Consider the following 17,826-nt stretch of genomic DNA (forward strand, 5'->3'; position numbering starts at 1 on the left):
GGACCATTAGGTCATCAGGATTGTGACAATGTAGAAATGGAGGTGCAAAACGAAGTAAAAAAAGAATAATAGAGTTCATCATTTACCTTATGTGCTGCTCAGTGGCCAGTAGACACCTGTCGCCTTTACTCCTGTATGTTTCCAACTAGGAAGCACCTGCCTGTACTTTATGAACCCCATGGACAGCAGGGGAGGGGAATTAAGGCTGTGCCAATATTGATGAACAAGCCCATTGTCTTGACATCACTTCCGCACCCGACTGACTTCATGCCAGACATACTTGCAAAGAATGTGGGAATACAACTTAGAATATATACAGGTACAGTAACATTTCTCAGGACCCTGGAGTCTCCAGAGGAAGCAAAATAAATAAAATTAACAATAACTTATTGTATAGAAATGTAAGGAATGCCTCTTAATAGTTTCACATATTGTTCACTGCTTGTTGTTAATGTATGGGTGCCGGTCCTATACTTTTATAAGATAATCAGAACAACTACTTGAACAACACCTCCCTCCTGTGGCAATTTACGTGACTGCAAGAACTTGACAAGACCATACCAACACATCCTGCTACAGTAGCCATATTTTATTTTCCTGTTTATGGCTTCCTTTGTAGTCATTAAAATGTTGCCGAACTTACCAGAATAACTGAGTCAATGTTGGCGAAAGTCTTTTCTCCAGGCAATATTTTACGCTAGACTTTTCAAATAAGCTTGCTTTAAAATGCCATAACAACAATAGCATAATCTTGACAAAGTGCACAATGATATTTAGTGTGTGGGATTATACTGTGTATGTTTCAAGTCATTGCAAACTGATTTTCATGCCGTACTGAAATTAATGGAATCCATGTGGCTTCCTTGAAAACCTAATCAATTCCTGTATGCTTTGGAAAATGGTCAGCAGTATGTCAAGTGTACCGTGAGTCGACTCATAATCAATGGGCTAAACTTGTCAGCCTGTCCACTGGTATAGTAGTCATGTAAATAAATGTAAATTGAAATGATCCAGACAAATATAAGAAACTAATAATGCTAATACATCTTCAAAAGACTGCTACTTCTCCCACTTCTCCAAAAGAAACAAGGAATAGGCTAATACCATCCAAAAGCCAATAAAGATCTGACACAGTACAAAGTTTAAAATAATACTGTAGGCTACAAAACATACATATCCATCACTCTCTTTCTTGCCAAGAAGGGATTATTTAAAAACCACTGAAATCACAAGGGATGCATTAAAGTCACCATTGAGGTTGTGTGTGTGTGTGTGTGTGTGTGTGTGTGTGTGTGTGTGTGTGTGTGTGTGTGTGTGTGTGTGTGTGTGTGCGTGCGTGCGTGCGCGTGCATGACTGTAACTTTGAGTTATGGGCATTAAAATTGAAGGGCCTTTTGACCTGACCATGATAGTTGTCCATTCTGAAATTGCAAGATGAGGTTTTTATAGGGTAAAGGTTAAGGTTTGGTACAGTATAGCAGTGAGGACTGGGTAATGACTGGACTAAGGATGGCAGTCTGTTTGTAGTGTACATCCATTCTCTGGTCTATTGTGTGTGGAGTGATGATTTTAACCAATCAAAATCATCACGCCACTCGTTTGACAATCAGAGGCAGAATGGGCCTCAGGCTCTACCATTCTAAATGCTTTGATGTTTGATGATCTACTCTCAGAGTCACTTATGATCTGTCAGTTGTCGACTATTTATAAGGTAAAGGGTAATGAATGTGTTATTTAATTGGAAAAAGTAATTGGATATACCGGTACTACTAGTTACCACAAAAAAGAGTGACAGTATTGCGTAACTGTTAAAAGCATACGATGAACACATACACATACTCTGCTTAGTACAGTTGATGCACATCAACTGTACACATCTTACACATGTTGTGCTCCATTGAACACACTTTTCTTTTTTCTCCGGAGACAGTTCTATTCCATTAAAACATTGACATACAAAAAGACAATTACTGACGACTACTTACACTAATGGTCTGTGATTTAATCTGTGATTCCCTTTGCTTGCATGACTTTAGCTCTGCTTACTGACCAGTGAGGCAAACACTATAGTTAATTAAACAGTCATAAGGGTTGTATTAAATTAAAAAAATAAATACAAATCTTAATTGGTCAGTGATGATGGGGAAACCTTTATGAAATATTAGTATATTCATAATATATTATATATTTAAATACATATTATTAAAGTACATTAGAATCGTCTGATTCTGCCAAAACCTTTTTTGAAAATGTGATGTGATTCTATTGATCTTTATTTGTCAGGCAGTCTTGTTGAGAGTAAGGATCGAAGGAGGCTGAATTTGAACCCAGGACATGGGTTCAAATTCCACTAGACTGTCTGCCCTGATCCTGAAACTCAGGCTAAAGGAATTTACAGAAAACCGGAGTTTTCTGGGGAGTGGCCATACAGTAGTTAATCTGTCAGGGCTTGGTTCCAAGCCCTGACAAATGTAAACTATCAAAGGACAAAACATTCGAGATACAATAGAAATGATGAGTGAGACTGCTGAAGGTAATATCGTTAAAGGGGCTGTAAGCGAAAAAGAACTGGAGAGATGGGAGACCCTTTTAACAGAACCAACACTCAATAGCAATGATTGTTATTAGATTATATATAGAGATTTCACCTTTTAACAAAAACAAAACATTTAGTTTTTAGTTTGACCCAAAATACTCTTAGTATTCCTCTTAATATTTAATAAATACATTTGTCTGATTAACCACTTAAGCTCTAATTTACACACGTCGTTCAATACAAAATAGTGGAAAATGTATTTATGTTATTTTTATTATATTATTTAAATTGATTCGTTTTTTAATTGATTCGTTTGATTAATTGTTGCACCCCTAATTGAGCAGACATCATCTTCAGACATCTGAAGATGATTTCTGAAGAGTGTTCTAGTTGAAACATCACTATTGGTGCTTGTTTAAATCTGCAAAGAAAGGGTTTTTGGAATGGTTGAACACCCAGAACAAAATATGCAACATTCCAACTCCCAAAAGATCGAAGAGAATATCCTTACCAAATCTGCAAGAATATTTCTATTTTCTACACTACGCAAGACCTTTAGCCTGTTGGTGCATCTCAGACTATGAAGCAAAATGGGATTATATAGAGATGAAAGTTCAGGTCTTTCAAATAAACCATTTGTACATTGTGAGTTACAGACCTGTAACTCTGACCTGTTTGGTTCCGAACTATCAATACTTTAGCTTGGGACCTCGGAACCCACTCTAGGACCCCTGAGGGGCCTCAGACCCCACTTTTAGGACCACTGTCTTATGGGGTCCAAAGGGAAGCACTCGCATCTCAAAACAATTCTACAGGTGCTGAACAAAAGATAGTACGTACAGGGAAAAGGAAGGAAGCCTGCACACTGTTCTTGAGCTCCCAGGATACTTTATTTAAATAAAGTACACACTGTTCTTGAGCTCCCAGGATACTTTATTTAAATAAAGTAATTATCTGCAATTATCTGACTTAATGCCATGCCTACATACTATGCACTACAACAGATTCAAACACCCAACATGTTATGCCTGTCATGCATCAGTAACTCTTCTCTGGGACCATCTTGCCCTGTTCTACTAACTTCTCTTATAGTGCAAAAAACATTTATTTGCTCAACAGAACTATTGAAGGAGATGTCAACCAGATTCCATTCCCAAAACATACTTTAATGATAACAACACAGTGTCACTGACACTTACAGTGTCAGGCCACAAGCATTTACAAATTTTATTAACATTAACATTGTGCAAGATTAATGTTTTCAGCACAATCTGATTGTTAAACACCTTAATTATTCTTGACTATTAAAAAGTACGGAATTTTTCTTTTTGTCACACTCCTTGTCATTTGTCCTTTAGTCTTTCCTGCAGTCGTCTCTGAATGTGCCTCCTCATGAGGAGCGCTGTCAGGGAGCAACAAAGGACCAAGACGGGGAAGGATACACAGGCCCACCACAGCTGTTTCTCCCCAAACACCTCCACGACCGTATCCCTCCGCCTGGTGTGGTCCTGGAGAAGGGCCTCCAGCTGGCTGAGAGTGCACAGGGACAGAAGCAGGTGGAAGATCTGGTGACCCTGTCCCACAAAGTCACAACGACCAGGAAGGAAGCACTCGGGGACGGGGCAGGAGAAAAAGAAAGCAGCCGACAGGAAGAAGGCCACCTGGAGGGCATGGAAGGGCATGACTGGTTCACGTGCCCAGGGTACGGAGATCAGGCGGTGGACCACAGGACTGATGTCTAGCATATACGCCATGCTGGTGGGGATCACCTGGCAGATTTTACGACTCACTGGGTATGGCCTCTGGTAACGGGACTTGGCGTAGCAGCAACTGTAGCAGGACAGCCATGCTAAGAAGGCAGCTCCAGGTAAATACAGCGCACTGATGCCACTTTCTCTCCATGCTGGCTCGGATGCGTAGAAGTAGTGGCCCAACGCACACCCGTACTGGTACACAGCCACTCCCACATAATCCAGGAAGAAGAGGGAGTAGTGTGAGAGTTCAGAATGGGACTGCCACAGGTGGGCTACCACACTGCATAACAGGTAGGTGAGGGAGGACAACACGTAGAGGCACAGAGGCAGTGAAGTTACATCCAAGGTGTGCCCTGCGGCACCCATGTAGACCCACCACCGAAGCAGCAACACTGGGCCTGCCAACAAATGGGTCCAAACATTCAGGGACTCGTTGTGCCTTTGGAAGAGGCTTAGTAAGTAGCAGCGCCAGTCCTGCCCCACGGGACGATAGCCAGACAGGATAAAGGGCTCTTGAAACAAGCTGGGAACCTGTGAGACTGCAACAGTGGGGCTGGGGGAAGGCATGGAGGGAGGGGACAGGTCCAAGAGCAGGCGAGGGAGGCGATTGAGCTGTTTTAAGTTCAGGGTCAAGGTGCTGAGACGCTGTAGAGTAACTCCCGACATGGCTGGCTGTGTCACAAGCTCACAACAAGGGTGGCGTGACGGGCCGAGGACAGGGCGTGTTGGGAAGAATGGACAGAGGGGTAGATGAAGACGAGCAGCTATGGTGGTGGCCAGAAACCGCTGTGAAAGGAAAACAAGGACAAAAGGGACAGACAGTGAATCAAGATGATGATCACATGTTGATCACATTTGGAGGAACAGACTGTTCCTCCAAACAGGGGTATTGACAGAGGAGATAAAAGGAGGGGGACAGAAACCTAATATCCCGCTATGAAGATATAGGCCCCATGAAGATATATTGACAATATAGAGTATGAACATTCAAAGGAGCCCCCTCAGTCAATTGGTTCTGAAACTAGCTGAACCACTCACCTTCTGACATCACAAACCAGCCTCAGTGTAGCTACACTATCAGTCTATTACTCAGAAGATTAGACCTAACCAAATTATAACTAAAGAAAAAGATAAATACATCACTTACAGTTTAATGGAATTAACTTACACAATCACAACACAAACTAGAAATTGATTTGGCCCTAAACAGACGGTATACTGTGGCAGACTAAACTAACCACAGTAGTAACTGATAAATATTATATTAGGGAGGAGTTCTTTCCAAAATACGAAAACAAATTGCCCAGAATTCCGAAGTATGACAGAAAGGGAGAAATTATCACTCCTTCTGGGAGAACATGTGCAGTTTGCACATACATGTACTCAATGTGCAGTTTTGGCTGCAAAATATGTCAATTCCTGTCATAAGAAAAGGGACAACCATCCATCCATCCATCTTCAATCGCTTATCCGCATTCGGGTCGCGGGGGCAACAGCTCCACCTGAGAGCTCCAGATTTCCCTCTCCAGAGCAACATTAGTCACTTCCTCCTGGGGGATCCCGAGGCGTTCCAAGGCCAGTGAGTCGATGTAATCCCTCCATCTCATTCTTGGTCTGCCCCGGGGTCTCCTCCCAGTGGGACGTGCCTCGAGGACCTATAGGAAGACGCTTCAGAGGCATCCCATTCCTAACCAGATGCCCGAACCACCTATAAGCTGGCTCCTTTCCAGGCGAAGAAGCAGCGACTCTACTCCCGAGTCTCTCTCACCATCTCTAAGGGAGATGCCAGCCCACCCGTCAAAGAAAACTCATTTCAAACTCATTATTTAATTTCATTGATATTATGTTATGTTGTTTATTGTTTACGTCATAGTTGTAATTGTGCTTTGGCAATTAACACTTGTAAAATGTCATGCCAATAAAGCCTGTTGAATTGAATTTATATAGCCCATCCCCAGTAAATGTTTGGGCCCCATGCATGCAGGAGATCAGGGGATTTCTATCACGGTGGCTATGTTTCACACACACACCAACATCACATGAGAGAGGAATGTAGCCTAATAATACCTATGCTGTCAGCAATGGAGACACCAAGTCCAATACTTACAACAACATAGCCTACTGTACTGTTTAGCCTAATGTTCACTTATTCTACACTGGAAAAACAGGTATGCAGTACTGAGAAAGAGAGAGAGAGAGAGAGAGAGAGAGAGAGAGAGAGAGAGAGAGAGAGAGAGAGAGAGAGAGATCTAAAGTATGTGCTGATCCTAGGGAGAGATATTTACACAAGTAGGCTATGCAGTTTACAGTATAGGAGACAGAGAGATCTGTGCTGTTCCTAGAGAGACACGTGCTGTTCCTATGGCTATTGGAGTCAAGACAAACACTTGGCTCCCCACTGATAATTCTGTTCCCCAGTTAACCCCTCCTGGATGGATGGTGTAAAGTACTGTAAACACTTTCCAACACATTAGGCTATGCTAATATTCCTCATTTATCCTTCTTGCTTAATTTCCAAGAGAGTAATATCTGACACCTTGACAAACAACTTAAATGCAGCTATGTTCACTTCAGGATAGCCTATATAACCAATGACCATACACCTTAATATTGGATTCAAATGTGTATTTTGCCATGCTTGAAAGACTAGTATACATATCATTAGGAAACTACTTTGTAGTTATCTATAAACACAATTCCTCGTAGGTATAATGGATGGATATAGGATGTATAGTCGGTAGTATACTGTCTGGAAGAAAATAACATCATCTCACCTGTTTTCGACAGTAGGCCTGTTGCTCTCGTTTCCTTCTGTTTTATGAGTTGCAACTTGCAAAAACAGCCCCTACTAAAAAAATTCTCATAACATGACAGTAATAACTACATGTTGACAGTCCGTGGCCGTTGTTGTGCAAGCATCGTTCAGGCTTTTCAGGAGCAGGAAAAACAATGATGTGACACACAAGTTCAGGTTCAACCTAGTGGGCGTGGGCCTAAGCTGCAGAAAACGCCCCAAGTGTTGTTTTTACACACCTAATTATAATGTGAAATAAACACACGCTATTACTAAGGTTAAACACAATCTCAGTGAATTAATGTCTAGTCGTGAATGATGCAAACATTACATGACCCAGGGAATGTATGTGTCAATGTGACAAATGAAATGACAATATCATATTTTAACCCAATTATGACGATAACCAGTGCAAACGATATTATCTATTTATTTAGCTATAGCTACGTCGCCATCTGCTGTACAGTCTTGTGCACTACAAATGAAATAACGATAAATAATAATAATAATAACATTCAGGTGGTTATGGCAGGTTTTCAGTTTTTATTGTATTTGTTATTATGGATGTACGTACCGTACGCCTTGTACGGTGTACCTAAAATACATTGAAAAGTAGGCAAGTAGCAGTAAGCGTTACTAACGCACTGGACGTCTGGACCCGACCGAGGGCTAAAGTGAGATGACCTGAGTGAGATGACTTCTAACTAACTGTGAAGTGTGAACTAGTGCAAAGATATGAAAAGCTAGAAGCAGTGTCTAAAATCATAAAATGTCAGCACACAAGACCAGAATTGTACACAAGAGAAGGGTTCCTCCCTCATATGCTTAGGGACAGCCCTTCATGAGGCGAGGTTACCCTTCATGTAAGGTTTTCGCGCGAGTTGTTGAGTGGGCGGGCTCGTGCGTCAAAGCGAAGCGTTCGATTGGGCAGTTACAAGTTACCCGCCATACATGCAAATGACCAAATGTACTGTGGACCAATCGCATGTCACGTTCCGACGTCTTCCCGGCACACGGTGGCGCGAAAACTCCGTGGTGTTTTCAGACAACGGAACGGAGCACACACACAGTTCGTCCAGTCTGTTTGTCTATTCATTTAACACTTCATAATATTTTATAAATAATTGATCATAATGGCCGTTGTGGAGGACCTGGAAATGAGGGAAGCTCAGAGGGCTTACCTCGACTTCTTGGATGACGACGTAAGTTGAACTTTTCGGCTTGGCTAGTAGAAATGTATTTATATGAAACGAAAGTGACACGAGCAGCCATGCGGCCTGGACAAGAGGACCAGTCTTAATTAATTTACAGCTTCATCATGCGAACTCAACTCAACTCATATGCATTGTCTGTAATTAAAGTCGAATACTTTTGAGTTGCTTGCAAGTTGCAACTAACACGATCCTAACGTGCACATGATTAGTTTATTAAAATATAGCAGTTAATTAGCATTACACGTATTCGCTACTCGGTCAAAATGTCAATTTATTTAGTAGTGGGTCAGTTCTAAACCGATGAAACCATCACTGTTGTCTTACAGCAAGACCAGGGTGTGTATTCAAGCAAGGTCCGGGACATGATTAGTGACCAGAAGTCTCGTATGATCGTCAACATCAACGATTTGAGACGACGAAATGAGACCAGAGCTGCAAAGTAAGTGAACATGGCTGATTTATAGCTTGTTGTTCTTCTCACTGATCATTGGGTATCTTATATCCACGCCCACTAGCCTGAACTTTGTCTTTTTAAATGATTTAATAAGGAGGATCGTTGACATAGATTCATAATAGCTTTGTGTGTCTTCTTATGTTCGCAAGGCAAGCCCATGGCATTCCCTGTATGTGCCTGTTTGTTAGTGCACTGACAAAAAAGATTACTTTTAAAGAAATGTGTCCTAACTGTCTTTCATCACTGTCCAGTCTGAAAAACTGGACAGTGATGAAAGACAGTTAGGCAGAGGAGGGATATATTGTGCAAGTCCTGTGTTGGAAACTAGAGGGAAATTTGGGAATCAAACCCCCTGTTCAGGTTATGTCGGTCCATAGCCTTCTAATAAGCTAGTGGTTCTCAAAGTGGGATCCAGGAACCCCCAGAGGTCCTTAATGGGTTTCCAGGGAGTCCTCAGCAAAATTAGATAATATAGCATCAAAATCAGCGCTATGTAAATTTGAGCTGTTATGTTGTATCCACTTTGATCCTACATGTATACAGTATATTGGCTATTCGAAAACAGTCTTATCTACAAGCTAAAAACACACTGTGGGACGTTGTGAGCTTTTATGCCCAAACCACACCAATGGGTCGCCATGCAACTCCTTCCAACCAAACGGTTGCGAGTAGACGCACGTAGACTTTGGGCTTTAGATTGTGGAAAATGTGGTTTGTCGTTGACGTGAGAACCATTGCTCGCAACAAAGCCACCTGGAGAATATTCAGTCAGTCTCTGTCCTATCAGGCTGATGAGCAATGCCTTCGAAGAGCTTCTGGCGTTCCAGCGCGCGCTAAAGGACCTGGTTGCCACGATAGATACCACCTATGCCAAGCAGCACGAGGAGTTCTTCATTGGCCTGGAGGGGAGCTTCGGCAACAAGCACGTCACCCCGCGCACCCTCTCCGCCCGCCTACTGGGTAGCATGGTCTGCGTGGAGGGCATTGTCACCAAGTGTGAGTACAGTAGTGATCTCCATATATGGAGCTGACCTGTTCTGACAGTCCATATGTTGATCCTTCCTCTTCGATGTCTCCCTTTTGACCTGCCCATTTAAACTAGACGGGCCTGCCCCAAAATTATTAGTGCAGCCAGGCCCGGCAGCCGGCAAAACCTAGAGTTCTCAACAGGCCCGAAATTTAAGGCCCGGCCCTACCTGGGCCCTCATGAAACCCTGTACACTCAAGACACTGCCCCCGCTGCCACCCTTAGATCTCCCTTAGGAGCTGACCTGTTCTGACATTCCATATGTTGATCTGACCTCATCAAACCCTGTGCACTCAAGACACGCTCCATATATGGCCAGTACAGAGTTCATTCCACAGTTGATCTGACCCCCGCCAAAGCGCCAGTGCTCGCCCAGCAGTCTGCTGTCACCAAGGCGGATGCGTGCACGCGACCTCTGCCTTTAGGAGTAGGATCTCACTTAAGTTTCTATTTATCTGTATCTATGTAGTTACAGTGCAAATTGTTGTCTGTTATACATTATTTGTGACTTTGTTATAAAAGTATGTGTTCCAATCCTGACCTTTTCAGACACAACAAGAATCCTTTTCAGTGCAAAATCCTGAGTTTCCCTCATTTTGTATTATGTAACCTATAGATGAATCTATAGGTTACATCTAGAGTGGCATTCATAACTTCAGTATCAAGCAGCACCGCAACACACCGCGGTTATGATTGCCTACAGGGCAGCGCTCTGTGGATTAATCAGTCCTGACAGCATGGTTTACCATTTGAATTAGTTTGAGTATATGTATTATTCATCTCCCCAGGCTCCCTGGTGCGTCCAAAGGTGGTGCGGAGTGTTCATTACTGTCCTGCCACCAAGAAGACCATAGAGAGAAAATACACAGACATGACCTCCCTGGATGCTTTCCCTTCAACTGCCATCTACCCCACCAAGGTAATGACTCGCATGACACAGACCTGCAGCTCTGGCCAAGATTATTTAATTATATTGTTGTTTAATCCTATGTGATCAGATGAGTATCTTAGGGCCAAAGGTATTTCAGTATCAGATAATGCACTTTATTTATACATAAATTCAGAGGGTGCCTAACAGCTTGACAATGAACGTACCGCTGCGATTATGAAGTGATGGTCTTATTTTAGACTTATTTATATATATAAATAATATCCCCAGGATGAGGAGAACAACCCCCTGGAGACAGAGTTTGGCCTGTCTGTCTACAAGGACCACCAGACCATCACCGTGCAGGAGATGCCGGAGAAGGCGCCCGCTGGCCAACTGCCTCGCTCTGTCGACATCATCCTGGATAACGACCTGGTGGACGTGATCAAACCTGGAGACAGGGTCCAGGTGGTTGGAACATACCGCTGTCTGCCCGGCAAGAAGGGAGGGTACACTTCTGGAACCTTCAGGTGAGGAATGATGTTTGAGGACAGAGTTATAGAACATCATCTTTTTGTTGTTTAAATAAGGTAAGGCTGTAGTAGCTGCCACTTTGCTTGTAATCATTATATTGAACATTGTATGCTCTGTGGACCAATGGCACCTTGCTTGATGTAGTACACAAGAAGAAATGCCTTTAGCTGTGAGGTTTGCAGACAAAGCACTCAGTACATCCAGCTAGTTTGAAGGACCATACGGGTAGTCTGGCATGTTTAACACAACTTAAATGTGCAATGTTTAGCCAACTTTTACTTAGTTCTACAGGTATGCTTCTGACCTCTGAACATTTGTTCAGAAAGTGAGGTCTATGTTTATGTCTCCAAAGCTGTGAATAGACGCATGGAGGGATCACAGCAATCCAGATAGTGCTGTAAGCACGGCTGTTGTGATGAATCGGGCCCCTTTTTTGTCAAGTGAAAAATAACTGTCCTTCTTTCCCAGGACCATCATGATCGCCTGCAATGTGAAACAGATGAGTAAGGAGATGGCTCCTCAATTCACTGCCGATGATGTGGCCAAGATCAGACGCTTCAGGACATCTGAATCCAAGGTGATCTGATGCAGCAATGTCATTGTGAAGTGTTGCCAATTAATTGATTCAATTTGTTTCTGTATTTCCCGAACTAGAGAAATCACATTAAACCGTATACGTCCTTTCATATTCCGTGTTCTCTTTAGGATGTTTTCAAACAGCTGGCACACTCTCTTGCCCCGAGCATCCACGGCCATGAGTACATCAAGAAGGCCATCCTCTGTATGCTGCTGGGGGGTGTTGAGAAGATCCTGGAAAATGGGTCACGCATTCGAGGAGACATCAACGTTCTGCTAATCGGTACTGCATTGTTGTCATCAGCGTTGTACATTTTCCGACGTTATTTATTTGTGTCCTCTTTTGAAGGCTCAAATCATGATAAGGGTTGCTTAGCACAGTGTGTTTTTACCCTTGTATTTATTTTTAAGTTGGCCCATCAGTACCTGGATCAAGTCCAGTAGTCCTTGTATTGACTCTGTCTCTGTCTGTCCATGCATTCCAGGTGATCCGTCCGTAGCGAAGTCGCAGTTGCTGCGCTATGTGCTACATACAGCCCCCAGAGCCATCCCCACTACTGGACGAGGCTCTACTGGAGTGGGTCTCACTGCTGCTGTTACCACCGACCAGGAGACTGGTACACCACACACTCACTCACACACAGACACACGCACGCACACACAGACACACACACACAACACACACCCCTAATGTGCAGAAATAAATAAGTGTACTCCATGGGCTCCAGTTTATGAGTTATTACAGATTTCTTTTTGACGAATGAAAAGTGCTTTGTCCTAAAATGATGAATTTGTGGCTTTTTCTTTTGTCAGTGAAAAGTTGTACTGTCAGAGGAAAGCCTGTTTGAGAGGAGAAAATGAAAAACAATAGTTGTCAGCAAATGATCATTGTTTGAAAGAACTATTTACTATATATATTATATAGTCAATGTTTCGTTTGTATGACTTTTATCGATGCTTGATAAAGTTCAATTACAGAGGGGAATGATTGCGTATGATTTACTTTCTGTAGATGGCTTGTGTGGGGATGTGATTGACTAAGCCTTTTTAAACAACAATCTCATATCCTCTCCAGGTGAGCGTCGCCTGGAGGCAGGTGCCATGGTGCTGGCCGACCGGGGTGTTGTGTGCATCGACGAATTTGACAAGATGACGGACATGGACCGCACGGCCATCCATGAGGTGATGGAGCAGGGCCGTGTCACCATTGCAAAAGCAGGCATCCATGCCAGGCTCAACGCCCGCTGCTCTGTGCTGGCTGCTGCCAACCCCGTCTATGGCAAGGTGAGTCTGTAGGGACTGATGTGTCAGACATGCAGGTCCTGGAAAAAAGGTCTTAGGTTTTTTGGCTCTAATTTCCAGGCCATAAATACAGTTCAATTCGCTCTCATTTTCCCATTCATGTTTATTCCACTGGGTGAAACAACAACAACAAAATCCTAGATCATGACAGCTATGACTTTTAGTAGTAACATTCGCCCGCCTGTATCCTGTGCCCAGTACGACCAATACAAGACCCCCATGGAGAACATCGGGCTTCAAGACTCCCTGCTGTCGCGTTTTGACCTCCTCTTCATCATGCTGGACGTGATGGACGCTAAACAGGACAGAGAGATCTCTGACCACGTGCTGAGGATGCATCGTTACCGCGACCCCCGTGAGCAGGAAGGATCAGGTACCGTCACATCCTGACTGTTCATTTAACCCTGAGAGTAGGGGTCCATTTGGTTACATTTGTAACATTCTCAGAGTTAGAAGAACTTAAAAATGTAACAATTAAAGCCCACTCTAGTCTACACCAATGATTCGCCATGCAACCCCTTGCATTATGCAACTTGCAAGTACTTGCAACCATTATCCCCAAAGGCAATTGCAAGGAGTTGCATTGGTGCGGTTGACCTTAAAACTGTTTTGTTGCAAGGAGTCACGACTAGTTGTAGTGGTACGATTTGGCATTTGCCATACATACAAACAGAAAAGTCATTTCTGATTGCATTAAACATCGTTAAACAATGTTAAACTCACTTTGCCACTTAACTCGATATGCCGTAACATTAAGTCAAATAAAACGTCATTGAATGGTTTGTTTAAGCCACAAACTGCTTCTGAGATGAAACGGTTCAGGTTGAGCGGGGAACAGGCAGTATATATATTCTTGTAGTATTATTTGTGCTTATTTTTTTAATTGTTCCCTTATTTTTTAATTGTTCCCTATCTCCTAAGTTCTGGCATTCGGTGGGACAGTTGACGTTTTGGCCACAGAGGACCCAGATGCAGCACAACAGGACCAAGAGGAACTGCAGGTTTATGAGAAACACAACAACCTGCTCCATGGCAGCAAGAGACGCAGGTATGCACGCGCGCACACACACACACACACACACAATTTCTTTTTTGGGTCTTGAGCTAAAACATTTGGGAACTACTGAGCTAGTAGGTTTGTTATAACTGCAATCTTTGCGTGACACCTTCATAAATCTAGAGTGCATCGCCTTTTATCCTTGCAGGTTGACTTCAAAGGGATGAAGTGTCAAATGTAATATAAGAATCCTTTGTTTCAGGGACAAGATCATCAGCAAGGAGTTCATGAGGAAATACATCCACATTGCCAAGGTACTGACTCCAACACTGACACAAGAGGCGTGTGATCACATCGCAGAGGAGTACTCCAGACTGAGGAGTCAAGAGCAGCTGGGTTCCGACATTTCTCGGGTAAGTAGAATATACACACAGACACACACAATTTCATTCAAGTGTTTTTGAAATTCACAGGGGATATAGCTCATCATTGTGCAAGGCGCAAAGTGCTCAATTATAGTTTACCAGGGCCTCCTCATAGACAATTTGCCCTAAAGTGACCATGTCCATAAATGGACACTAATAAAAATAAAAATAAAAGGTAATTGTGTGCAGTATTTAACAACCACAGACCTGTAGAAACCCAGGTAGTAGCACCCTATGATACTGTGAAATACTCCATCATCGTTGCTGTGCATTGAATAAGCTTTCTTTCCATCAGACCTCTCCGGTGACGGCTCGTACGTTGGAGACCCTCATCCGTCTGTCGACGGCCCACGCCAAGTCCCGCATGAACAAAACTGTGGAGCTGGAGGATGCAGAGGTGGCTGTGGAACTGGTCCAGTTCGCCTACTTCAAAAAGGTTTGCTCATGCCTTTTTATGCTGTATGTACGCTGCATGTAACCGCATACCTCCGCTCCGTCCATTCAGAAGCGCCCCTAAAGTTTGTGTCAAAGATTCTGCCCTTTAATTTATTACTGTACAGTTTTACCTAACTTTCTTTGTTGAAACAACATAGCCTCCCTGTCCAATCTTTAGATACGGATAGTACAGTAAGTTACTATAAGTGTAGTTGTGAACGCTGTTGTATAGGTCACAATGTGGGGTTTAGTGGTAAAGCTACACTATGGCTGCTTGTGTAAATAACCTGTAACATTATTGTAAAATGGATTGGGATGCCAGTGTAAAGGAATCTCATTTGTGGATTGTTCTGTGTGCTCTGAGCAGGTTCTAGAGAAGGAGAAGAAGAGGCCCAGACAGGAGCGCGACTCTGGGTCAGAGGATGAAGAAACAGAAGCAACCACACAGTCTCAGAGCACACCTCGGTCACAGACAAAGAGGTACACACACTCGCGCACACACACACACACACACACACACACACACACACACACATTCCCATCCCAGAACAATATCTCTTAATATATTTCAAACTTCCAGGTTAACAAAAATTTAATTTCTCTAACTTAAATGACAACTCGCAACATTACTTTTATTATTTTTGTTAGCATGCCTAACCACCCATGTACGGTAAGTGCTTTACGTCATTTTTGACAATTCAGTGCCCATACTGGGAATATGGATTGTCTAGTAGTGTACTGTATCAGTCCTACTCAATCTATCAAAATGATGCAAGAAAAGGAAAATGCCCAAGTTCTCCTAACACAGTACGGTTCATGACATTAATCAATTCATGCGTTTGTGTGTTGTAGGAGTCGCCGTGAGTCTCAGGGCGACGATCCCTTTGACTTTGATGCAGAGCATGACGTCCCTGAGAGTAAGTCCACTGTTCCTCGAAGACCTTTTCTTAAGGCAGTTCGCCTTTATGTACATTAAAGTACAACTCCTTGTTACTTGAACAGTTACCTGCACCATCTGATACAAAATGGAGTAGACCACATCTTATGTCTAGTGGTGGTTTGTTATAGTCTTAATTCAACCTGGCGTCCCCATTGTGGGCATGTCATTATAAGCGAGGCACCTATGGGCAAGTCAAAACCTTGGGAGTTCAACTATTTTCACCATTTGCTGTATGACGAAGTTAACCATTCTCCATTGCTCTCTTTTCCCTCCCCAGTTCAGGCAGGAACACCCAAACCTCCCGCGCCACAAGAAGAGGAGGAGGATGCTGCCATCCCCCCTTCACAGCTCTCGGCAGACAGGTGGGTTCACTGGCAAGCAAGTTTCCCTCTTCGTAATGTGTGGTTTAAAGTGATGCCACACACAAAGGGAAACAAAACGTTTCATTTTGTTTGCTTTGCATGATATTGTCCTAATAATAATTCCACCTTTTTTTGTATCACTCACAGGCTGAAGGAGTTCAAGTCCGCTCTGTTCGCTGTCTTCCAGTCGCTTCACGCTCAGTCGGTGGGGCTGAATGCCCTGACCACTGACCTAAACAAGGAGCGCCAGATGCCCTTCACGGAAGACGAAATCAGCGCCGCGATGAGCCGCATGCAGGACGACAACCAGATTATGTTGGCAGACAACATCATCTTCCTCATCTGAGGAGGAGCAAGAAATGTTTCGGAGGAGGGTTGGATTCTGAGATGTTTGTCTCTGAGACCAAGAAATGGACTTGTGAAGAAAGAAAAGTAATTTAGCCGTTTTTTGTTTTTAATAACATTTTAGTTTTCAAGGTTTGAAATTCCCAACTCATTCATTTTCAATAATGAAGATTCATGTTTTCCGGCAGTGTCCAGCAAAGATTTAGTTTCAGCATTCTTTTCCCAGGTCACGTCCCTGGTGGAGAAATATTGGCAAATGTTTTTGTCTCTTACTGGAGGCAAGATTCCTGTACAAATACAAACATTCTATGGAAAGACGTCGCAAAGAGTACATACTGTAATGTTGTCTAGGTTTAACAGTTTTTATAGAACTGTTTTGTAATGGTCAGTTACTGTTCCTTTTCAAAGCCAACATCGGCTGCATTTTTGTTTTATTTTATCAACTAATACCTTTAAAACAATACTAGGATGAGGATGACATCTTTTATAATCGGGTTTATAATACATTTCTGTTATTGGAATTTGGAAAAGCCCCCCCCCCCCCGCTTCCTTGTGTATATAAAATATTTCCATAGTTATTACTGTATATGCACAGCAAATGGAAAATAAAACTCCATCTCATGTTCTTAGGTTGGAGTGTGCTTGATTGACCATGCAACAGTGGGGAAAGCATTTGTAAAAGGGTTATTTACACTTAAGTGGAAAGGGCTGTGAAGACTACAAGAGGACCAGAGGAGTGACATGACATGACATGACTCGGGTCACAAGCCACATCCAATTATGAAGGTGTCCGGTGCAGAAAATGGCAGATCCACAAGCTGACAATGTGTCACACCGTTACGTGTTGGCAGCTTGTACTGTACAGTATATTATCGGCAATATGTTGCATATTGTATGACTAAGTATACTGTACATCTGGTTAAACTACTGTACTGCCCCACCTGCACACCCTTAATTCTGCCTCAGCGGTATGAGAAACAATGACTTGAATATCTGTATTCCTCAGCTACTCAAGTCTTTTGCACCTGCTAACATTTCAGTATTTATATGGTAGACAAAGCGTATGTGGTTAAAAAACAAAACAAAAAAACAGGTTATAGACATGCAGTCAACCTGATTTTTCTGATTTGTTTGATAACCATAGATGTGGTTCGATCAACCTACATATACGGTAAGACCACCAGCAGCAGGCCAGCTTTCAAGTTCTGTAAACAGTCGAGCTGTAACCTATGCCTGCCTCCCCCAGTCTCTCTTACATTAACC

At 42.9% G+C, this 17,826-nt stretch overlaps 2 protein-coding genes across 2 annotated transcripts; one reads left to right on the forward strand and one right to left on the reverse strand.

The window, feature by feature from the left end:
- Nucleotides 1-3,879: 3,879 nt before the first annotated feature.
- On the reverse strand, nucleotides 3,880-7,217 carry paqr8 (progestin and adipoQ receptor family member VIII; the record flags this gene model as incomplete). The annotated part of the gene is made up of 2 exons (XM_079525746.1): nucleotides 7,065-7,217; nucleotides 3,880-5,076 (listed from the first exon to the last, which is right to left on the reverse strand). The coding sequence occupies exon 2, from the start codon at nucleotides 4,954-4,956 to the stop codon at nucleotides 3,880-3,882; it is 1,077 nt and encodes a 358-aa protein (XP_079381872.1). The 5' UTR covers nucleotides 4,957-5,076; nucleotides 7,065-7,217.
- Nucleotides 7,218-8,141: 924 nt separating this feature from the next.
- Nucleotides 8,142-17,188, forward strand: mcm3 (minichromosome maintenance complex component 3). Its single transcript, XM_079526709.1, has 17 exons — nucleotides 8,142-8,286; nucleotides 8,625-8,737; nucleotides 9,540-9,748; nucleotides 10,568-10,698; nucleotides 10,939-11,177; nucleotides 11,650-11,758; nucleotides 11,887-12,040; nucleotides 12,243-12,374; nucleotides 12,833-13,041; nucleotides 13,258-13,432; nucleotides 13,981-14,107; nucleotides 14,319-14,469; nucleotides 14,777-14,917; nucleotides 15,284-15,396; nucleotides 15,769-15,833; nucleotides 16,134-16,218; nucleotides 16,366-17,188. The coding sequence occupies exons 1-17, from the start codon at nucleotides 8,218-8,220 to the stop codon at nucleotides 16,562-16,564; spliced, it is 2,421 nt and encodes an 806-aa protein (XP_079382835.1). The 5' UTR covers nucleotides 8,142-8,217; the 3' UTR covers nucleotides 16,565-17,188.
- Nucleotides 17,189-17,826: the final 638 nt, after the last annotated feature.

Source organism: Electrona antarctica, assembly GCF_951216825.1.
Source record: "Electrona antarctica genome assembly, chromosome: 17".
NCBI lineage: Eukaryota > Metazoa > Chordata > Actinopteri > Myctophiformes > Myctophidae > Electrona > Electrona antarctica.